General features: G+C 42.5%; 1 protein-coding gene across 1 annotated transcript in view; it reads left to right on the top strand.

Moving 5' to 3' along the window:
* MREG (melanoregulin) overlaps positions 1-23,668 on the top strand; it is a 63,886-nt gene extending 40,218 nt beyond the window's left edge. Inside the window, exons 3-5 of the mRNA XM_059927397.1 lie at positions 19,755-19,845; positions 21,050-21,213; positions 21,776-23,668. Coding sequence (XP_059783380.1) covers positions 19,755-19,845; positions 21,050-21,213; positions 21,776-21,910 — 390 coding nt within the window. The 3' untranslated portion in view covers positions 21,911-23,668. The remainder of the gene's footprint in view (positions 1-19,754; positions 19,846-21,049; positions 21,214-21,775) is intronic.
* Positions 23,669-24,557: the final 889 nt, after the last annotated feature.

Raw genomic sequence — 24,557 nt, 5'->3', positions numbered from 1 at the left:
TGGTTTCCTTGATCCTTATCCCTTCGAGTTGCCTCAGAAGCTTTGAGTGGGATCTGGCGGAGAGAGAGGGGCGCCGTTCCTTTTCACATATCTTTTATGGTGGGGTTCTGTGTGAGGTATCATTCAGAAAAATGACTGTCCCACAGAAACAAGTTTGAAAGCTCATCTTCTTTACTCTGCTACCTGGAGCTCTGGCAGTGGGTATTCAACACGAAAGCAGATGCTTATTTCATAGAGTCCAAGGAGGAATGGGGCACAGCAGAAAGGATTCCTGGGGTTCAGGCCCAGCTCTACTACTGTCTCCTAACTCTCCCGCTAATGTGCTGTGTGACCTTCGGCAGGCCATGCAACTTCTCTGGGCCTGTTTTCTCATCTGACAGAGGGAGATGTGGAGGACATGGTCTCAAAAGTCTCTGTACTTAAAGGCTTGTGAACTATGGAGCAGTAATGTGGCTTTTAACCCAAGAAACATTGTGCTGTAGTCCTGGGTGTCTGCATTTTAAGGATCCAGACCTCATTCACGCCCGTTGAGTGAGATGCACTCACTATGGGAATGGGGATGGGGTCGTTTCTGAGAGTAAAACCAGGTGGCTTTGATTCCTCCATGCCACGTTTCCCTCCACAGTCTAGACAAGCTGTGGCCCAGGGGCCAAATCCAGTTTTATTGGAACACAGACATGCCCACTTGTTTATGTGTATTTTCTGGATGCTTTGGTACTACAGTGACAAAGTTGAGTAGTTGTGACAGAGACCTTATGTCTTGTAAACCCTAAAATATTTAGTATCTGGCTTGAGGCCATGCTTTGCCTTTGGTTTGGCACTCAGTAGACTTGGCTCAAATGCTTGTGTGAATTTAATTTTTCATACAACAAGGATACACAACCAACCCCCTTAAGGGGGGCATCCCATAGCCACTGCTTTATGATACTCTGGAAGAAGACATCCTCTTTGGAAACTGAGAGACTCTTCTAGCCTTTTCACTTATGGGTGCAAAACATCTTTCAATTACTGATGATTTTTTCTTTTGAAAAATGCCTATACAGTCTATCATGTGAGATTAGTCAAAATTTAAAAAAATAACTGCAGTTTCTAAGCTTGTTAACTGTACCATGGACTGGTGCCACAGCACTGTTTTCCCTTCACATTCGGGGATTTTAAATGCAGAGGAATTGTTTTAGGGGCTTTGTTTGAATTAATTAAAGCCTGCCATGTTGATAAGGAAAAAGACAGATGACTGACAAGGTAAAGGTCTTGAAAACTGGAAATGGCTGCTGAATTTAGGATTCATGAGGCAGCTTCCTAATTGGCTTGGCAAAGGGTCATCCATGTGTCTATAATAGCCAGTAAAGACTGGAGTAATTATAACCCATGTGTTAACCAGTGAGTTTCCAGGCAATTACAGGACTGCTTCCACTTAAGCAATTATTTTGCCTTGAGGCTGCGGCATTACATCATGCTTGAGGCTTTGTCAGCGTAACCTCCAAACACTTGAATGGGGGAGGCGGAATCTGGGGGCTCCACTGAAGATTGTAGGGGAGTAAAACGTGGACAGCAAATGACATGCTGAAATTGTAAGGAAAATGTTTTACAAGGCTTGAATCTAAATAATAACTTCCAACTATTACAGGAACCCTATTGTCATTGACAGGTGACAGAGAGAGTAAGCATTTTGTGCCTTTTTTTTTTTTGGCTGCGTTGGGTCTTTGTTGCTGCACACAGGCTTTCTCTAGTTGTGGCGAGCGGGGGCTACCCTTTGTTGCGGAGCATGGGCTCTAGGCGCGCGGGCTTCAGTCGTTGCAGCACGTGGGCTCAGTAGTTGTGGCTCGCGGGCTCTAGAGTGCAGGCTCAGTAGTTGTGGCGCACAGGCTTAGTTGCTCCGTGGCATGTGGGATCTCCCCAGACCAGGGCTCGAACCCGTGTCCCCTGCATTGGCAGGCGGATTCTTAACCACTGCGCCACCAGGGAAGTCCCTTGTGCCTCTTTTGAAAGGGTCAGTGTGACTCTGGGTTGTGTTCGCAGGGGTATAATATGCTGGAGATGTGCTTGGAGTGATTAGGGAAGTGGTTTAGTTTCCAGGTACATGTCTTAAAAAGGATATAGATAGTTTAGAGAAGGTCTGGAGTAGACAGTGAAAATATCGAAAAATTAGAAAGTAGGAATCAAGTGATGGGGGAGAGGTGGAGTGAGCAGAACACAGACTGTCAAATCAGATGCACATGGATTACAGATTGTACCCAGTATCAAGCTTTACTAATACTTTCAAAGACACAGACGATCAAGAGGCTTAGGAGAAGCAGAGAGAGGTCTGGGACCTTGAGAATGTCTCCCTAGGGCCCCTGTCCCCACAGGGCATGCACCTCTGACTCAGAATACTAGATGGGTCTCAGTGAGGTTCACTGGGTTACCTCACACAGTGCAAAGCATTCAAATTATGAAAGAGCTCTGTTGTATACTTCTCATTATTTTGTCGAATATGTGGCATTCTGCAGGGGGCCAGACCCCAAAGATGTTGGGTGTCTTGAGTCCATGTCATCCTTTGGCCAGAGACATCCTGCTAAGGGCATTCTGTAGTCAAGGCTTCTTCCTAGCAAATATCGTTAGTCTAGTTACCTGGAGGTTCACTTGATAAAGAAATTAGATAGGGTCACCTGCCTTCTTTCCTTTTTTTTTGGGTGGGGGCTTATCTACCCGTACCCCCCAATACACACACACACACACACCCGCACAGAGTCAGTAAATGGACCACAGGCCAGCTGTTTAAGTCCTTCCTACTTGGGGGGGTGAAGGTGAAAAGGACTGGTCGGGGTCAGGCAGAAATAAACAACTTGACAGCTTTCGAATAAAGGGAGAACAATTATAATTTGGGTCCCTGGTGATAAAGTATGGAGGAAAGGTAATTACAAAAAGGGTTATCACTATAATGAGAAGTATTTTGGTTAAAAAAATAGGAAACTTTCAGATTTGGGGGGTTGTTAGTTTGAAAAGTAAACGATAACTTCCTACTTTCTTTCCTTCCTTCCTCTCTCCTGTGCCTCCTCTTGGCTCTGCTGAATATCGAGGGCACCACACCCCCTTCCTGATTATCATCTTGTCCTTGCTCTGTCCCCGTGGTCCTCCTCCTCTTTGAAGCTGGCAGAGATCCTGAATACAGAGTAAATGCCTCACAGAAGCAACAGTGTTTTCAGCTAAATATTGCGACATACACAGGAACTTGCAGATTTATTGACAGGCTTTTCAATTTAACAGAATTCATTGAAATCAGATGAGCTAAGGTCTGTGCATTGCCGTCCAGACACAGTAAATACTTTTAAAAATAAATTCAAATTACAGTAATAGCCATAACTAGACTTTTCTATTTTTGAGGTAATTAGATACTCGATCAGGTTAACAAAGGAAGCCCTTAAAAATAATCCTTCTTGGGGATTTTAAAGTTTCTGTTCTGATTATAAAAGAAGTACATGACCATTGTGGAAAATTTGGAAAGTATAGGAGAAAAATACCACTATTATACTGTTTTATTGAATTTTTCTTCTGCTTTTTTTGAGACGAAATATATATACATATGTATGCTATACATATGTATATACACTATTATATATTATATATATTATGTGTATGTATATATTATGTATATATATATCATTGTGAATATACACACTATTGTTTCAAAAATATATGTGCTATAATAAATATAGTCTGCTTTAATACTGATCACTAATATATCATTTAAGTCTTTTTTCATCACCTTTTTGTGTTTATAATCCATGCTTTAAAGCACGTTATTTGCATTCACTTTTTTGCATTTGAGATTATTTCCTTAGGAGAGATTCTTAGAACTGGAATTCATGGATTAAAGATTTTACCCATTTTTATATATTCTGATACATACCGCCAAATAGTTTTCACTGTCTTTGAGGAAGAAAAGTAACACCAATTTTGTAACTCTCAATCTTAATACAAAAGAGCCCCTTTCACCACACCCTTCCCAGCACTGGACGTTCTCATTTTCTTTTATTTTTAATAGATAATTTGGCTGGACAGCAAGAAAATATTCACTGTTTCACTGAGAATTCTTGAAGGGTGGGTATTATTTCTTAACTGATCCTTTTGTGAATTATCTCTTGATGGGTTCCGTTCTTTAATATGATTTTTCTTTCTGTATTCACCCCTTGCTATATTTGTATCAAACACTTTTTCCAGTATTTTGCTTGCCTTTTTATTATTATTTTTTCTTCATGACTAAAAGTTTCAGGTTTTTATTTGGTCAAATTATATATTTTTCTGTTGTCTTGGAGGTCTTTTAAAAGTAATACATTTGTCTTGGTGTAGCTATCAGTTCAATGAGATTATGGGTACGAAAGCATTTTAGACAGTGAAAGACACACTACCTGTAATAGGAGCAGTGACTCCTCCCCGCCCCACTGTCACCTGGAAAGAACCTGTAGTCCTTAAGGACAACGCAAGAGTGTTTCCTCGTAGGTCTGGGTAAAGAGGCAGCCCTTTGCAAACTTTGCCACAGTGTGTATTGACATTTGTACAGCACTTTTCGGTTTGGACGAGCCACACTTGAGCTGCTGACTCGCCACGTGTGGCCAGCGGCTGCCGTATTGCACAGCCCAGGGCTGGATGCTGAGAGGTAGACAGACCTCTGAGATGTCCTCTAGACTCTGCATTCAGACAGTCCATTGTTACGTCCACACTTGCCTCCGTACTTTGAAGAAGCAGCCTTCCTTGACGGTACACACTTAAAATAATTGGCTGTTTCTATCTTGCCAGAAATTGAAGTCCCCCTTTCGTCTCCATGAACAGGAATTTAATCTTATTATCCTTTGCCTTTAGTTACAGCAACTAATTGTCTCTCTTGCCTGCAGTGGCCTGAGCAGCAGAGCTGGGTATGGGTTCCAGCGAGTTGATTAGGAATAACGACATCACAGGAAAACATCAAGGCCCAGTTCTTCCCACGGGCAGCGTTAGCCAAATCACATCCTGAGTTTGGCCCTTCTCCCATCGCTAAAGCTGTACGTGGGCTGGAACCCCCCAAATTTGGCAAAACTGACTTGAAATCTCTTTGCTTAACAGCCCCGTTCCATGGCTTTGCTGGCACAGTTCCCCAGCCGGAGCTGCAAGCTATCCCTTGGCTTAATCTGGTTAAAACCAGATAAGAATTAGGTCAGGGGCCTCTGGCTGCAAAACAGTCTGTTTCCAGAACTCCAGCGGAGCTGTGGAATAAAAATAAGCAGGGAGAGTTGGAAAAGCATTACTTGGTATTTACATTTGACTTGTTCTAGGTCAGACTTCTAGCTCTGGTTCTAGGTCATAACACAGGAGTTCACAAAGGGCAGTGCGACTGCATTAGCAACCAGGGGAGGATGTGCCTTTCCAAGGTGCCTCAAGCAGGAACTGCAGGATGATATTTGGCGTTTGAGGCTCTGCATGGTATATTGAGTCAAACTGCCCAAACTGCTAGACCATAGTCAAGTTTCGCTTTATTACCTTTTAAGTATTAGAGCATCTGGGGTGGGGTTCTCAGGGCCTAGTGGTCAGCGAAGCAAGCTCACCCCACTAAGGCCCAGCTTTCCCTGGGATTCAGAGAGAAGGCAAGTAAATAGCTCTGGAAGGTCAGTAAGGAGGAGACCCAGATGCAAACATGTAAGGCAGAGGCTTGTTCTTTTTTTTTTTTTTTTTTAAAGATTTTATGTATTTATTTGTTTGTTTGTTTGTTTGTTTTGGCTGTGCTGGGTCTTTGTTGCTGTGCGCGGGCTTTCTCTAGTTGCGGCGAGCGGGGGCTGCTCTTCGTTGCGGTGCGCGGGCTTCTCACTGTGGTGGTTTCTCTTGTTGTGGAGCACGGGCTCTAGGCACACGGGCTTCAGTAGTTGTGGCACGTGGGCTCAGTAGTTGTGGCTAGCAGGCTCTAGAGCACAGGCTCAGTAGTTGTGGCGCACGGGCTTAGTTGCTCCGCGGCATGTGGGATCTTCCCCGACCAGGGCTCGAACCCATGTCCCCTGCATTGGCAGGCGGATTCTTAACCACTGCACCACCAGGGAAGCCCAGAGGCTTGTTCTTATCTCACTGGATTGGTGGGTCTGAGGAGGCTAGGAGAGAGAACCACATCAGAGTTTGACCTTCCCAGCTGAAAATGCTCCTTTCCATCGGCCCTAGTTATCAACAGACAGGCCTTTTGTAGTGCGAGTGTTCCAGAGTAGTGAGATGTCCAGGCAGAAGCAATAATGAAACTACACACCTCAGGTTGGGACTTGAACCCAATTACATCTCAGTTGGGACTCAAAGCCACAATCTTCTAACCGCACTCCTTTGTATGGGACTTGAACCCACAATCTCTGCTTTAGGAGGGGACTCGAACCCACAATCTCCCAGCTGAAACCGCACACCTGGTCACAGGACTTAATGGAGCTCAGGCTCTTTATGTCTCAGCACAGAAGGAATTCAGCAAGAGGCAAAGTGATAGGCAAGAAGTAGATTTATTAATAGAGGACACTCGTGAAGGCTACACGTGGGCAGGCAAGAGAGCTCTGCCCCGAGAACTAAGTGGGAAAGCGGGTTTATTTAGGGAGATACGCGCTCCATGGACAGAGTGTGGGCCATCTCAGAAGGCTAGAGGCCCCGGGGTGCGGGGGGGGGGTGGTTAGTTTTTATGGGCTGGGTAATTTCATAGGCTAATGAGTGGGTGGATTATTCCAACTATTTTGGAGGAGGGGTGGAGATTTCCAGGAATTGGGCCACCACCCACTCTTTGGCCTTTTATGGTCCACCTCAGAACTGTCATGGCGCCGGTGGGTGTGTCATTTAGCATATGCCAACGTATTACAATGAGCGTATGATGAGGCTCAAGGTCTACTGGAAGTGGAATCTTCCACCGTCTTGGGCCTAGTAGGTTCTAACCAGTTTGTGTTGTCTCCTCAACAGCTACGTCATTCTTTTAAAGGTCGTGCCCTGTCCCCTTCCCTCCTGTCTCAATAAGGCCAAGCCTTGTTGAGAGCAGTTGGAGGGTCCTCCAAATTCTGGAGCCCCCGAGGACCAAGTGCCAGACCCCCGGGCACTGGCTTCTCCTTGGCCTCCACTCCCTACCACCCCCTCCTGCAGGGTTCATCTGGTCTGTGATTTATCCTCTAGTATGCTGAGTTTCTCTTTCTGTCATCTGATCTGTGCCGTTTGGGCCGAGGTGGGAACAGAAGGCGAATGAGCGGAGCGGCTGTGTAGGAACAGTGAGATACAGTCCCGTCTTCCCTGCTCATGCACCATGCGTGGAGGACGGAGAGAATGGGCTTTGCTAGTCCTGACAGAGGATGCCTCTCCGGGGTGGGTGGCCTTGACACTGTCCAGACCAGCCCTGAGCTTCCTCCGCGCGATCTCCTCTCTCCTCCCTTCCCCGCCGGCCCCTCGCGCTGGGATCTGGTTGCTGGGCAGTGAGTGGTGTGTGGCCAGGGGCAGCTGGAGAGCAGGGCGGGCCTGTCCGTCGTCTGGACCCAAGTGGCTGTGCCAGAGCTGCTTTTGGAATGAACGTCCCTGCACGTTATGTTCCATTTCTTTCTTTGTGTCCCAGTTTCCACATTGGTGACAGGGAAGGACAATGGAATGGGCTAAATTTGGGCCTAATGGGTGCAGCTTAGGGTACTGGGAGGAGCACAGGCTATGGAGTCAGACAGACTTGAGTTTAAATTTTAGGTTCCCCACTTAATAGCTGTGAGGTCGCAGCTGAGTTGTTTAGCCTCCTGGGGTCTCACTTAACACGTCTCTAGAAAGGGATCCATAAACCCATGTCGTCGGAGTTTCTAAGGAAAGGAAGGACCCATGTAGAGCGGCCGGGATGGTGCCTGCCCCACAGTGCAGCCTCCATGTCTATGATTATTTAAAGAGACATGTGAAGAGTACTCTTCAAATATCAGATGCTTGATGAGCACAGAGCAGGAGAGGTGAATGGATTGTTTTGTTTTATTTCATCTTTCTTGAATTTATTCTGTTTCCCAAAAATATGGGGATCAAAATATCTTGATTATATAAACTTGCCTTGTTCAGAATACACATGGATTAGAACCCACGTGGCTTTTCCTGATAAAATTTAGTGCTGCTTTCTAGATTCAAAACAGGCACTCAGTCGCCAGCACAAGGTGGCCTTTCTGTGAATTGTCATATTCATTTGCGTTCAGCCAACCCATTGGGACGCCGGCTGTGTACAGAGGACTGTATACAACATGGAGGAATCCAGGTTCTTGTATCCATGGAGCCCACAATCTAGTAGTAAAAGAGACATTACAAATGCCTATATAACTATCTCGACAGTAAATAACTCTACAGCAGTTCCCATAAAGGGGCCGAGGAATTTCAAAAGAAGCAACAGTTACTTTCAACTGGTAAGAAAGGCGAAGGCTTCTCAAGCTGGTGGCATTTGAGCTGAGCCTGGAGGAGTGAGTAAGAGTTAGACGGCAGTGAAACGCAGGCGGGAGTGAACGTGGTCAGAGGCACACAGGGTCAAGATAGAGGGGCCTGTCCAGGATTGAAACTTTTCAGTAAGTGGTGGGGAACCACTGGAGTTCTCTGGGAGGGAAATGACCCAATCTGACCTTTGGGAAGATAGCTGGTTGGGAGGAGACTGGAGGAGTTAGCTTCTGGAAGCAGAGGGACCTTTATTGGAGCTGTTCAGTCCAACGAAGGCTGCGGCAGTGGGGAGAGAAAAGAGGGGAATCTTGTGATAGAGGCCGAAGCAACAGGATGCGGTGACTGATTTGGATGTGGAAGGTGGGATGGAAGGGGAGTGAGCGGCAGATGACCATGTCGGGAATGTCAGAGGGCAGGCGCTGGCTTGGTGGAGGCCAGTGGGGAGTCAGATTGGGCTCTGTCGGGTGGCCTGGCCAGCCTCCCATCCACGTGGAGGTGTCCGGCAGAAGCGGGGCCTTGGAGACCTGGAGCTGAGGCCTGGGGCCAGGGCAACAGAAGGAGACTTGGGAGTCACCGGCAGGGAAGTAGTGACAACAGGAGCTAGGGAGTTAGGGGAAATTACCCAGGCAGGTGGAGATGAGAAGATCCAAGACAGAGCCTTGGGAAAGGACTGCATGAAAAGAAGAGGCAGAGGAAGAAGAGGATCCCGCAAAGGGAAGAAGAAGGGTGAGGGAGATGACCATTTTCTGACCATTTTCTATCTCAGACCTCCTGCTGGCTGACTCCAGGCAAGCCACCAGACCTTTCCTCCGAAGTATGGGGGGACTAACGTCCACCCCACTAAGTGTCCTGAGGGGTACTTAGTAGACGCTCATTCCTTTTCACCTTTCCCGCAGAAACCTGGGGAGGCACGGGAAGAAGGGGAGGCCATCAGCATTCAGTGCTTTAGGAAAGGGCATCCCTGTTCAGTCACTAGTGAGCTGAGAAGGTGGGGACAGTACTCTGGCACTTGCCATGGGCTGCAGATCTGAAAGGCCGATTGCCAGGGACTGGTGAGTAAGGAGATGAGGAGGAAGTGAGAACAGCTATGGGGGCTCTCTTTGAAGCCACGTGGCAAAGAAGGGAGGGCGGAGAACGACGTGGCATTTGAGGAAGCCTCGGGGTAAAGGGAAGGGCGTCCTGGCTAGTGCGTCAGTGAAACCAGCTGGCCTCTCAGGAAGAGGGAGCTAGTTTCTTGCAGAATTCTTTTTCTTGGGTTTGGCATCTGAGGTTCAAGCTTTCGGGTGTTTGTTCAAAGGTGCCAGCTGATTAACTCTGGAAGGTAGAAGCCCGTCCCGTGAGCCAGGGAAACTGTGGCTGGTCGCCTGAGCCCATCGGCCGTCGGGCCCTTGGCTGGGTTTCTGAATTAGGCGTCCTGTGACCCTGTCATCTTGTAAGCTTGGGAGGAGAGGGCCGTCAGCTCTCCGGGGACTTTTCCAGGGAAGGGAGATAGTGTGGCTGGTCTCCTTCTGAAATGAGCAATGGGGCATCAAGGGGAGGAGCAGGGGAAGCACCCAGTAGGTAGGTGAGTCTAAGAAACCCAGGGTTTTCCTCAGTCCTGAAGCCTGAAGCTTCAGAAAAGTATGAGCAGTTTCACAGCTCTCTCTGTTGCAGACAAGCACAAGCCGGTTCCAGATATTCACCTTTACAGCTCTGTCTTCATAATCTCAGACCTTGGCAGTGAGCTGCCCACCCTGTCTGCATCTCGAAGGGAGTGGTTTTGCAGTGGTTTTGCCTTTGTCTCACTCCTCAGGGACGACTTGGAGCCAGGTGGACGGAGGGCATGTGGGGGGTGGGGGGGGAAAGTGGGAGGTGGGTGAGGTCCTTCCACCCGTTCCGACGAGGGGAAGCAGAACCGAAGTCCCCAAAGAAAGGACCGGAGCACAACCTCCCGGGGAGTCAACCGTCGAGAAGGACATTCTTGGATCTGGCTGCAGTCTTGGCTAGAGCCTGGGAATACTTTGCTTCTAGAAAAGTTTGTTTTTCTTCAAAGATTTCGATGGTGTTTTCTTAGTTCCTCCTTCAGGTCTGTCTCTGTTCTAAGCATCTGCTCTTTCGTCCTTCCTTCTCTTCCTACCTTGCTCACACACACCCTCGCTTCCAGTTTGAAGAGGCAGTGTGGACAGTGGCTAAGTGTGTTGGCCCTACAACCAGACTGCCTGGGTCTGAAATCCCAGCTCCTCACTTACTGGAGTGCACACTTGAGCACGTACTTCACCTCCCTGAGCCTCAGTTTCCTCATTCTTCAGATGTTATAATCATATTCATCTCATAGAGTAACATGTCATATTATGAGAATTAACTAAGTAAATACATATAAAGAGCTTAGAGCAGTATCTGGGAAGTAGTAAGTCCTCTGTAAATACTATCTATCTGTCTGTCTGTCTACTGTCTGTCTGTTGTGCTCTCTGTCTCTCTCTCTCTTGTTTTGTAAATGCCTTCAGATCCTTTTTGGATTTTTCCAGGTGACACAGAAAGAATATATTACGTTGAAAGAGCCTATAGAAATTATATTTCTAGACGTTATAAACTATATAGTTATAAAATATAAATTATAAATTTCTAGAAGTTATGAAATATAAATTATACATTTCTACCAAAGTATAGAAATTATAGCTTAGAGTCCCAGTGATGGAGAGATCATCATCTTACAAAACCTTCATTCTGGATAGAACGTTCCTTCTAACATTGATCTTCTTTCTGTGGCTCTACTAACACAAGGCTTAGCAGACTAAGGAATAAATAAAGTTATTAGTTCTTGTTATTAGGAGCAAATAAAAATACATCCGATTCTTAGGTTGAAAAATGTCAACATAGCCAAAGGACCAGATGCAAGGATGTGTCTTTCACATGAACTGCTGCTAATAAATTTCTACCTACAGTTTTTATGTCATAGGCCTTATTTGTTATATGTTTCAAACCTTGATTCTCACCTTCCGTGTGTTAGTTATCTCTGCTACTTTTGTGACCTTTGACCTCACGAAGTCACTGATAAAAATGACTAGGCCCTGAAACGGAAACCGAGCCCTTTCCTGCATTATTAAAAACCTTCCTCCAGGCTGACATCAACAGTTTTGAGTACTCTTCAGTAACTGCAAAACTACCCGAGCATTATCCATTTCACATTTCTCTTTGAAAAGCAAACATGAGAGAACCTGTTAGGGGCCTGTTAAGATCCAGATATACCTCCCACCCTCCCATGTAGTACATGTCTTTCTCTTACTTATCTGAAATTTCCCACTACCTACAAAATGAAAGAAAGCTGTAGGCAGAATGGAAAGCAGAAAGCAAAATGGGAGAAGAAGTGAATATGATTTTTCTTTTAGAGACTCTCTCTTCATTTTAAATAGAAAGTAGCATAAGACGATATGAATTAGTGAAAGTTGAAAGGGAAGAGATAACAGTTACAATGTTCAAAGAATTCGTTTTACCAAAAAGCTATCACTTTCAAGTAAAAGTATTTGGCTACTCTTCATTTTTCAGTTTCCTGATTTAGATGTTTAATTTTTGCAATACAGTGTTATTATAGCCACAATTGTATGGAGTCTTCTTTTAATGTCAGTGTTGAGTTGAAGTGGAAATTCCCAAAGGGATGTATACAGTGTATGATACATGTGGGTACTTGGTACTTTTTTTTTTTTTTTTGGCTGTGCCACATGGCATGCAGGATCTTAGTTCCCCAGCCAGGGATCAAACCCTTGCCGCCTGCAGTGGAAGTACAGAGTCTTAACCACCGAGCTGCCAGGGAAGTCCCTACTTGGTACTTTTTGATGGTGATGTTAAAAATAATGACTCGGAAGTAAAACGTCTTAAGACATTTTCTACTTTTAAGGCACATTTAGGAAAATATTGTAATTTTTTTAGGAGACCATTTTCTATAAAACAAGTGTATATGTTTATTATAATTTTGTTTCTGTCTATACCAGACAGTCAAAAAATCAAGTTAAAGAAGTATCTGGAACCTTATATTCTGGTACAGAATGATTGCTAAAATATATTATTAAGTGAAAAGTACAGGGTATAGTTTGCTACCATTTATGAGAAAAAATGGAAGGGTACAGGAGAAATTGGTAACATTTATTACTTGTGGAGAGGACACTGGTGGCTGAGGGACAGTCTTTAGTGCATTCTGAATTGTGAATCATGTGACTGTATTACCTAACTTAAATAAACAAACAATAAATGCATAAGGAAAAAGAAGCTGGGTCAGGGAAGCAACAATAAGTAGTTATTCTTTTTTATTTCCTTTTATTAAGGGTGTATGGGTTTTGGAATCAGATGCACTTAGATTTGGATTCTGGCTTGGCTGCTGCTGGCAGTTGAACGTAGGGCAAGTTACATCACTTCATGTAAAATTTGGGAAAGACCTTCTTGGCTGGGTTTTTATGCAGATCAAATATAATAAGGACCATTTCTTAAACTTCAGTTTGTGATGATCTGATTTGAAGGTATGAAATGAAGGAGATGAAGCAGATTTAAGCCTGGATATGAGCATCTTCCTCTGAAGATAGCTTTTCACTATCCAAGAAAGACAAAAGACAAGATCATCTTAATGCTTGGGTTCCAGGTGGTGAATAGATTTTGGCTGAAAGTTACTATGAATCAAAAGTTAACTTTGAATGGGTCATTATATCCAGCCGAAAGGGTTCAACATGTCTTTGCAATTAAGGAAATTGAGGGGTTAAGCAAATGATAGTTAGACCCTTCTCCTCCGGAATTTTGGAAGAAATTAGCCAATGAGGTATAAGCCATCTCCTTTCTCCTGTTATAGCAGCAGTCTTGTGAGAGTTCAGAAGCTCTGCTCTGGTGGACAGAATTCAGGGGAGGCACCATAAAGCAATCCCTGGATGCAGAAAAGGACTGCTGTTATATCTGTGTCATTGCCTAAGTCACTCCTGGGACAGAAAGGTTGAATCCTAGGTAGAGCCATTAATACTGCATTCTCTGTAAACTATATACATTCCCAGCTAAACAGCTCGATATGCTGAACATTTTTCCCTAGGGGTTAGAGGTAGGAAAATATGAGATTAATATTTTGTGCTGTATTTACAATTACCTTTTTGTGTTTGTACTCAATGAGTGGGCTTTATAACGTGAATCTTTCAGATGTAAGGACCAGAAAGAGAACTCCAGTTGTCTAAACCAGAATGGAATTAGCTTAGGTAACAGAGTTCCAGAAACAGGACTGACTTCAGATGAAGTTTGATCCTGAGGCCCAGGATGGCCTTAGGCTCTACCTCCATGTGATACTTTCGTCTTTGTCCTCTTCTGAATATTGATTTTTCTTTAAGCTGGCTCTTCTCAGTGTAGTAAAAGTGATGGGACCATTTCTAGGTTTTGTACCCTCACACCCCATCCTCCAGGGGAAGAGAGAACACCACTCCTGATCATCCCAGAAGCCCCATGGATTTTGTTGCATCTCCTTGGCTTGAATTGGGTACTGTGCCCATACCTGAGCCAATGGGATATGCTGATTGGCTTAAGTTATTGGATTTCAAGCCTGGCACCCCTTCAAAGGATTCTGATTTCATTGCTCTGGGAGGTGGATCCCATGCATTGGTATTTTAAAATATTACCTGTTGGTTCTAATGTGTGGCCAGGGTTGAGTTTATTAGCTTAAGCCAATCAGTGTCCAGTCGTAGAGCTGAGAATATAACTGTTCTCTAAAGGAAAATCGGGGTAAACTTGACAGACTGATGAGAGAAGGGGAAAATATATCTTGGAGAAGCAAACGTCAAATGTCTGCTTGTGGCAGACAGATCAGTTGCCCCAGTGTCTGTATCACATCTTTCTTTTTTGCTACTAGAACCCAGATTTTGTTTGGGGCCACAGTGTGCCAGCCCCAGGGGATAGATCGTGATTTGTCCAAATACTAATGAGAATCTGTGTCCCCACTTGTCCTGTCTCCCTTGCAATGAGAGAGAGAGGGAGAGAGAGAGAGAGGGAAGAGCTGAATTGCTCTCTTTGTCCATAGCAGAGAGCACAAAGAAATTTTAAAGTTAATGCATATGAGATTGGAAGTGTAAACCTAATATTTGGAGGAGTTATGGAAGTAGCTACCAGAGAAGAAGAAGAAAAGAAAGCAGAAGGAGGAGGAAGAAGAAAGAGGGAGGGGAGGAGGAAGTTTCTATGTGATTATATTATTTTTATAATTAAAAATAAATTGGGCTTCCCTGGTGGCGCAGTGGTTGAGAATCTGCCTGCTAATGCAGGGGACACAGGTTCGAGCCCTGGTCTGGGAAGATCCCACATGCCGCGGAGCAACTGGGCCCGTGAGCCACAATTACTGAGCCTGCGCGTCTGGAGCCTGTGCTCCGCAACAAGAGAGGCCGCGATAGTGAGAGGCCCGCGCACCGCGATGAAGAGTGGCCCCCACTTGCCACAACTGGAGAAAGCCCTCGCACAGAAACGAAGACCCAACACAGTCATAAATAAATAAAAAATTTTAAAAAAAAAATTAAAAAAAAAAAGATCTTTTTTAAAAAAATAATAAATAAATAAATTAATTAATCTCTTTTGAAGTTGTTCCTAAGAGTATAAGATTATTTTAAAATATGTCACCTATTGTTAGAGTACATTTCTTTAAATGTATAAATCACCTTTTTAATAAGAAGTAAGAGTACTTTTTAATGGTGCTATGTTCCCACAACCTCACACTAATACAGTATAGGTATGAATAAAATGTTTTAATTTTATGCATGAGAAAATGATTCCAGGAGCTTAAATCAGAACTCAAGGTCAAGGCGAGCTCATGGGATCGAAAGCTGCGGGACACCTAGCTCCTGATGGTGGCAGGAGATTGAGCTTTGTTCTCCTTTCATGTTTGGCCTCATCCTTCTTATCTAGCAACCCTGATCTGATTTGGCCAACAACGAGGGAGGAGAAAAACCTCAAAAATTCAGCTAAGCATCTTCAGTTACTTGTTTTCAATCAGATTTTTTCAGTTTGACTTGGTTCCCAGGTACCTTATGAAATTAAATCTGCATGATTTCTTTTATTACACCTCTGCTAATGTACTCATTGTTAAAGTTTCAGGCCACAGCATCACAAAGACCACAATGTTTTACTTCAGAAATTATGAGTAAACAAAGATTTTTTTAAAATAAGAGTTTAACTTTTGATGTCTAATAGATTTGAGCATCAAGTCACTTGTGAAGAATATTTAACTTGTTATTTTCAAATTGTTTGTCTAAAGAAAACTGTTACAATTTTTAAAATGTAGAAGGACATCATAAGACTTGTTTTTCTCTAATACCAGGGAGTAAAATGAGTTTCTTTAGTTGTGGGTAAGATTTTGTTCATCACCGTTTCTCATTTGCTACATTTAGATTCTGTTCTTTGGGATCGTATGTTAAAGAGGAATTCAAATTCCCCTCTTACTTATTTTTTCAAAAGCCAGTACTTAGTTAAAACTCTGCCCAAGCTTCTTCTGGTTTTAGAGCTTTAAATTTTGCACAGAACTTTCAAATACTTTCATATATGATTATCCATGACTCTTCTGTCAAAAGAAGACAGTAATAATATGGATTTATGAAACGCAGCGTTTCATTCTGTTAATCCTAACAGGCACTTATCACGTGCATCGTGTGTGGCTCCATCCTTAGCAGATTTTAAAATGTTACATCGTTGCTTCACCATCTAACCGTTTATCAGAGGAACAGACACTGAAACGGAATGGATTTGTATAACGTTCCGTGTTAGTATTTAGGAATAGCAAAAGAACTGATAGATGGACAGCAAGAAAAGAAAGATTAAAAAAAAGTCTGAAGCCCGGATTACCCAGTGATGAATGGGTCTCCAAAAAATAGAGATTTGGCTACACTTCCTTCAGGACAGAAGTTCTGAGGCATCAGCCTAAGGAGCTAAAAGAAAAATTAGCAGAGACCTTTAACCGCAAGTTAATGAAGCCACCTAGTGGTTTGTTACATCATTTAAGGTTGCGTGAATATGGAAAGCATCTCATCTGTGGATTGACTGTGTGGGTCTCTAATCAAGTGTGAGTCGAAGCCTGATCACTTTTCATTTAGTCCAGCAAAGAGGGTCTGTTTCATTGAGAATAAGCACAGTGCTGCTCTGGGTAATCTTTTGTTTATTTATAGTCTTTTTTTTTTTTTTAATAATAATTACCAAATTGACCAGATACTTTTTTATTTATTTATTTTTATTTTTGGCTGTGTTGGGTCTTTGTTTCTGTGCGAGGGCTTTCTCTAGCTGCGGCAAGCGGGGGTCACTCTTCATCGCGGTGCACGGGCCTCTCACTTCATCGCGATGCACGGGCCTCTCCCGTTGCGGAGCACAGGCTCCAGACGCGCAGGCTCAGTAGTTGTGGCTCACGGGCCTAGTTGCTCCGCGGCATGTGGGATCTTCCCAGACCAGGGCTCGAACCCGTGTCCCCTGCATTGGCAGGCAGATTCTCAACCACTGCGCCACCAGGGAAGCCCCTATAGCCTTTTTTTAATCGTAAAGGACTTAAGGTAACGTACATGAAAATACAATGAGAGCACAAACTAGAAGAAGATGAGAAAAGAGAAAAAACATAAAGATATAAAATGTAGCAAAAACTTTTGATAATTCAAAAATGCTTTCAAAATCCTATATGTTTTCCATGAAAGGACTCTGCATTTTCAGGTAAGCGTGGGAACTGATCAGTTATAAAATTCACAATGTTCAGAACAGTGAAACATTTTTTAGGAAAAGTGAAATCCTAACCTAATGTCAAGAGCAGAGAAATTTTTCTTCTGGAGGTCCTCACAAATGAGGTACTGCCTAATGTCATGTATAATGTCCTCAATCCTCATAATAGAAATCATCCTGAGTCTTGGAAGATTGTTTCTTAACTGTGCCTACACTGCTTTGGAGGAGAATGTGCACCAAACTCCATTTTCAGGGCTTGCATTAAAGCATTTGATCCTCACAATAAGCCTGAGAGGTAGGTAGCATTACTATCTCCATATTACAGATGAGGCCACTGACACACAGTGAGGTTATGAACTTGCCCGAAGTTAGGCTGTTAATAAATAATGGAGCTGGGGTTCAAACCTGGGAAGTCTGGCTCTAACACCCATGCTCTTTTCCAAAATGCTATATATACTGAATGACCCATCCAACGAAAATGGCAATACTGTACTGAATACTTACACAGTCTGTGGGGCATTAGATAGGAGTGCTTTAACATGGTGCTGAAGATGAGGTCAGGATTGCATATTTCTGAGATGACCCAGTCAGCCTTGCCCTCCAGTGTCACAGACTTCATCCCTGACCCCAGTCACTGCACACTTATGCAAACACATGTGTATACACACCTTTGGTCAAAAACAGAGGACCAGGAAAGAGTACTCAGATTCACCACTTCCTGATTTCTAGGAAATTGCTGAAATCCATGACCTTTTTATAAAAATTTTATTTTATTGAGGTATAGTTGATTTACAATGTTGTGTTAATGTCTGCTGTACAGCAAAGTGATTCATTTATACATATATATACATTCTTTTTCATATTCTTTACCATTTTGGTTTATCACAGGATATTGAATATAGTTGCCTGTGCTATATAGTAAGACCTTGTTGTTTATCCATTCTCTATATAATAGTTTGCATCTGCTAATCCCAAACTCCCAATCCTTCCCTCCCCCTTCTCTCGTCCCCCTTGGCAACCACAAGTCTGTTCTCTGTCTGTGAGTCTGTTTCTGTTTCATAGATAAGTTCATTTGTGTCATATTTTAGATTCCACATATAAGTGATATCATATGGTATTTGTCTTTCTCTTTCTGACTTACTTCACTTAGTGTGATAATCTCTAGGTCCATCCATGTTGCTGCAAATGACATTATTTCATTCTTTTTATGGCCGAGGAGTATTCCATTGTATATATGTACCACATCCTCTTTATCCAGTCATCTGTTGATGGACGTTTAGGTTGTTTCCATGTCTTGGCTATTGTGTATAGTGCTGCTATGAACATAAGGGTGCATGTATCTTTTTGAATTATAGTTTTGTGAAATCCATGACCTTTTGATTCCTTTGTATCTTCAGATACAAGATCTAAAATGCAATCATAACAAAACGCGCTTTATTTTGCTATCTTTTCTTTCTCAAAGTGGTATCTATAAATGTTTGGGAATGGCAGCTAAATTGACTTCTCTAAACCAGTCATGAAAGTTGATTAGGGATGAGCAAGGCAAGCCTTGAAAGGAACTTGGTAGGGAAATAATGGCATCATTGAAACATTTCCGGTTAGTGGAGTCAAAATATCATATAACTTGAGTCTTAAATTGAGCATTTAGAATGATGTTCTTTTAAGCTGTGCTTTAGGATAGTTGTGTGGTTAATGTTCTTGCCAAGAGGAAAAGGTATACTCTATAAAATGTCCCTTCTATATAGAGAAGTCTCCTTGAAAACAAATTTCCATGGCATTTAAAACAAATGCCTAGCTCAGTAAAGATTCTAATGCTCCTGAAAGATTCAAGTTCTGTCTGGGGACCAACATGATGGCCTACTACTCATAAGATTGAAGTTTTCAGAATGATAATCTTTTAATAGTTCTGATGAATGCTTGAAAGATTCATCCTATCATGGGAACATAAATGAATGAGAGCAATGCTGAGATACGATGAAAGAAACATTGGCTGGAAATCAAGAAACTTGGGATCTACTTCAGGTCTGCTTTATTCTGATAACAAAGAAAGACACAAATTCTTTGTGTGTCATTTTTCTTTTTTTTTTTTTTTAAAGATTTTTTTTTTTGATGTGGACCATTTTTAAACCACTGGACCGCCAGAGAAGTCCCTGTGTGTCATTTTTCTCATGAACTTTGGAGTGAGATCTGAATTCAAACACCAATTCTGATACCTGTTAGCTGGATGATACTGGATTAGCCAGTTAACCTTTCCAGGCTTCAGTTTCATTATCTATAAAATGGCTTCAGTAATACATAGATTTTATTAGGTGCTCACTGTGTGCCGGTATTTTATATATAAAGGTTTTTTTTATACCTTTTATCTTTATAACTATCTTAAATGGAATGTTCACTTTTGTTATCCCTACTTTACAGGTGTTATCACTGCAGTTGAAAGAATAGGTAATGTGAAGAGTTTAATTAGGATAATTTATGTAATGTGTCATATCATCTGGTATACAGCAGATTCTCCAGACATGGAGCTGATGTATTCCTGTTGACTTCATCTTCCCATCTTCTTCTCTTCTTTTGGGATTTGTTTTGAAGATTAGTGAAGAGGAGAACCACAGGCTTAAACAGCTTAACTTTGGGAATTAGGGATTTAGGCCAAAATGTAAAAATAAAACTGAATTTTTATTTTCCTACAGGAGTGGCAAAAACTCAACTATGATATCTACACCCTGCGACAGATTCGAAGGGAAGTGAGAAATAGATGGAAACGCATTTTAGAAGATTTAGGTGAGTCTGAAAGTGATTATGAAAGGGTAAAAATAACCAGTTGTGATCGTTCCTCTTCACTTTCTCCAGCATGGTTTTTATGAAAGGAATGTCAGTAACTGACTGATTAAGGCTACTGTGTACTAATTATTTTCCCAATCCCGTCCTCCCTGTATCCTCAGGCATAAACATCTGATGTTTCTGTTATCACCAGACCCTGTCTTGAGGACATATTTTGCCATGTGTTACTCCATCTGTCCTCAGTATCAAGTAGCACAGGGCAGTGGAATCATATGGGCACCACCATTGACTTTTTGTGCATTGTACATTGATTGCATTAGATGGGAGTGATTGGCCAGTTAATCATAGCTTTATAAGGTAAGGCAGATTGGGAGAAATATTATTTGTAAGAGAGACAGCAAAATACCTGTGGTATTAGAGTAGATATTGGGTATTGATTTTTCTTAAATCTGCCAGGGTTGTGATACAATAAACATGGTCCTCACATTATAAAGTAAGCTTGTTTTCATGTTTTAAAATAATGAATTTATCAATTTTGAAGTCCTCAGTCCTTCTGCTTTGAAAGAGAACATGACACCTTGGCATCATAACCTTTCAAAAGTGGGGTACCAAGTTGCTAGCCGCTGTTGCTTTAGTCGGGATATGATGGGGTGGGGTGGACCTCTGTCCTCTTTACTCACCCAGTATTGTTCTGAGTTAATAGTCTCCTCTTTATGATGTAAGTTATCCCAGGAAGGGTAAATCTGTGGGTCTTTTAGACCTTTGGGTAAGTAATTTAACCAGTCAGCCATATTGCCCCGGGGAAGGGAATCTGGGCTTGGAGAAGTAGGGGCCTGAAGGTGACCATTGTGCAGGTTTCAGGGGAAGTAGGAATTCAGGAGACAGGGGAGGAGGTGAAGCGTAGGGAGTGGGAGGAGGGTTTCCAAACCAAAAAAAGGGGCAGCAGGCAGTCAGTGGATGAGTATCTGAGGCTTAACTCGGAGGAAAAAGTTAACAGAGAAAATCTGGTAAGAAGAAATCGCAACAGAATTTTAATTAAAGACCCCACCCACCTCACTGTGCTGGGAAGCAGCACAGGGAGTGGTGCCTTGGGCTTCAGTTTCCTCATATTTGTTCCTAATCCACTGTTGGGTCCCTTAATCTCCTGCAGGACCATCATTTCCTTGTGACTACTTTACGTGAGGGTTCAATCTCTTTACCTTAGGTTTTCAAAAGGAAGCAGACTCTTTGTTGTCAGTGACAAAACTCAGCACCATCAGTGATTCTAAAAACACAAGGAAAGCTCGGGAGATATTGTTGAGACTGGCTGAAGAGACCAATATTTTCCCAACCAGTTGGGAGCTTTCGGAGAGATATCTCTTTGTTGTGGTAAGTGGATGTCTTGGTCCACCTGCTCTGATTTTGCTTTAAAGTTTTGCTTCTCTATTAGTCCATATTCTCAGCATTCTCACACCACCAGCTCCACCATGGTGTGAGATATGGCAGATGATGCTGGCATCTTATGCATTGGTACCCAGTGACCAGCACATCATAATCACTTGGAAGGCTTTAAAAATTCAGGTTTCTGGATTGCACTTAGACCAGCTGAGACTTGCATTGTGGATCAAGAATCTATCTGTATTTTTCAGCCAATTTTGCTGTGCTGTCAGCTTTTTGAACCATTTTTAGGTCAAAGAGATGTGAGAAATATTGTGTATATAACCTAAGATTGAAAAATGATTTGAAAGGACTCTAAGAACAGTGGAATGTTTCTTGGATAATGTAAGTAAGGGCTAAGGAGTGTCTCTCAATTTGTTGGGAAAAATTTAATAAATGTTTTACTCACTCATCATTATTTCTAGGGTGGATATTGTGGTTTTTAGATTGGTTTTCCCACCAACATGGCTTGGTTCCCATCTTGACAACATTTGTATTCTTAATTTTTTGGCAGGACCGTCTCATTACACTCGATGCTGCGGAAGAATTCTTTAAAATTGCCAGTCAAACTTACCCCAAGAAGCCTGGGGTCCCTTGCCAGGCAGATGGCCAGAAAGAACTGCACTACCTTCCCTTTCCAAGTCCCTAAGGGAGAGGCTACGAGGCAGAATGGGATTTCTTCCACTGGAACTCAACAGCCTACCAAAGTTGGACAGATGCGTGTAAAAGAGAATGAGCAAGAAGAGGGCTAGCTAAGAGAAAAAGGATTCTGAGTCCTGCAAAAATCTAAGCGTTTGGATATCTGGCCATCATGAGGACTTGACTATATGAAAGTTGAGGCTGTGTTGAAACGCCCGCCCTGGTGATCTTGCATCAGAGAGTTGGCCAGTGGGATATTTCATCATGGGTGATTGATTAGATTCCAAGAACCCATTGCCCCCATTTTGGTTTTGGTTGTACAATAAGCTCTAGCCACTAATCCTATTGGGAGAATAGGATGTTCTAGTTAATAAAATAAGATTAATAGAGCTATCATTGAGCCCAAATATGGATTACCAATTTTTAAATAATTGTTATATAATATAGGCTAACACCAAAATAATACCAGGCGTGACAAGACCTTTCTTTGATTTGGAAGCACCTACAGAACCTTGGAGGTGTTTGAGGCATCGTTTTGAGATTATTCAGAAGTTTAGATGTACCAAATAAGAGAACTATCTAGGAGCGCTGCTCAGAAGTGAATCCTAAATAGAATGCTCCCAAGCAGAACTTCCTGCAGCTACATGTGAAAAGCTGCGTCTTCAGCTGTGCTACAAGCATCTTGAATTCTCAACGTTACTGATATCTGGTTACCTCATTTTTACATAGTGTCCAGCTCAAGTCCACAAGCCCTTGATATTTTATCTGGGATAGCATCTATTTGACCTTTACTGTCTTGTCTTCTCTTTAACCTGTTTCCGGCTTATTGACTGAGAGTTGCACCTGCCCAGGGACCTCTCATGCAGCGTGGCCTCAGCTCCAGGACCCAGAGTGGGCGCGGAGAGCCCGTGGTCACAGTGCACTGGGGTCAGTGCTCACCCTGCCAGCCTGGGGCTGAGCCCCGCGAGCCACCAGCAGCAACAGTAGCAACTCTGCCGGCAGTGTTGCATTGAAGAAGGTCATTGCTGGACGTTCTTCCATCCTGAAGATGATTTTCGAAGTGGAGCAATTCTGTCAATACAGTTTGCTTCTACCCACAGATTGAGCAGTCCAGTTTCAAAAGTTAATTGCCACCTAAGCAAGGAGCTTGCCATGAAATCAGGGTTCATTTTATTGAAAAGACTTTCAGAGCTTGTCGGATTTATCAGTAGACTGCTGAGAACAATGGCAATATTTTTACTTTTACAGATTTTACTTTTCTGACTTCAAGTTAAAAAGTAACTTGTATTTAGTCTGTGCAGGGGATTGTGACTTGAAAATTTCCCTACCCTGATTAGCTCTTTTGGTAGTGAACACAATGTTTAAAGTATTTGTTAGAGGAGATACATGTTCTCTGTTTATGAATGCTTTGCAGACCAATTTAACTCACATGTTTCAGGAATATTCTTCCTAGTTTAATAAGTAAACTAAAAATTTTATTTTTTAAAATAAAAAATACATTTTTATTTTGTTGTATTTAGTACTTAATACCTCTCCCATGTTGTTTAAAATTAGCCTGCAGATATTTTCCCTCACCTCTATAGGCTCTTGCAAGATAAACATACAAAGAGTGAGACAAACAAAAACAAACAATAAATTAAACCAAAAAAAAAAAAAAAACTTTGAAAATCATATTGTCTTCATCTTTGTCCTTGGAATTTGTATTTTGTCTTTCTGCCTTTTTTTGGTGTCAAAATAGATGAGATTGTTTGCATCTATGGAGAATACATTGTAACCATAGTCTTTATTTTTGGTAATGAATAAGTAAGGATAAAATTGTCTCTATGATTATAAAAACTCATGGAATTATCCAGGAAATTTTCCTTGCAAAGAATTAAAAGGTTTCTGTATTTACTTTTCAGCTGAATGTGTGTCATATTTCTGAGAATTAAGAAGGAACAGATATTCTTTCCATAATTCCTTTAAATTAAAGGGTAAAGAGGCTGAGAGACAGATGGGCTTAAGGACCTCCCATTGTTCTAAAGCCAGTCAAGGGGCAGATCTGTGCTCAAGTCCATTGAGGAGTACATGAGAGGGGCTTGAGGGTGACTGAAATGACCACTTCAGAAGTCACAAGGTACTCAGCACAACCAGGATCCAAAGGCTCATGTGTGTGTGCAGGGCAGTTTCAGGTGGTAGATGGATGGAAAATTTTATATTAATAGTTACTTATTTTAATGTGCACCAGGGGGAAAACCCTATAGTTAGCAGATAAAACACCTGATTTCCTATTCCATGAATATAATTGCAACAAATAATAAAGTATTTATGTTTTCTTAAAGGAGGCCCCAGGAAGGCACAGTGGACACACTGACCAAAGTGATAAAGAATGCTTTGGTGAGGAGTCACCAGCATCACTGAAAACTCAGTAGTATCCCTGTAGACCAGAGGCTGTTCCAGAAGTGGGCTCACTGGTAGCAATGGGGATGGAAGAACAGGGGCCCAGTGGCAATGCTTCACTGTCAGAAGACAAGTGGACACAATTATCATAACGAATGGCCAGATCTGAGAGATTTGGAGATGGTTGATGGATCATGGCATCCCTAGGGGCAAAATAGATGGGTGGCCAATAAGAGTATTACTCAAGCTGTACCATTGAAAGATCTCAAGGATGGATG

This window comes from Balaenoptera ricei, chromosome 7 (assembly GCF_028023285.1).
Source record: "Balaenoptera ricei isolate mBalRic1 chromosome 7, mBalRic1.hap2, whole genome shotgun sequence".
Lineage (NCBI taxonomy): Eukaryota > Metazoa > Chordata > Mammalia > Artiodactyla > Balaenopteridae > Balaenoptera > Balaenoptera ricei.
Note: the sequence above shows the minus strand (reverse complement) of the source record. Positions and strands in the feature narration are given on the sequence as shown.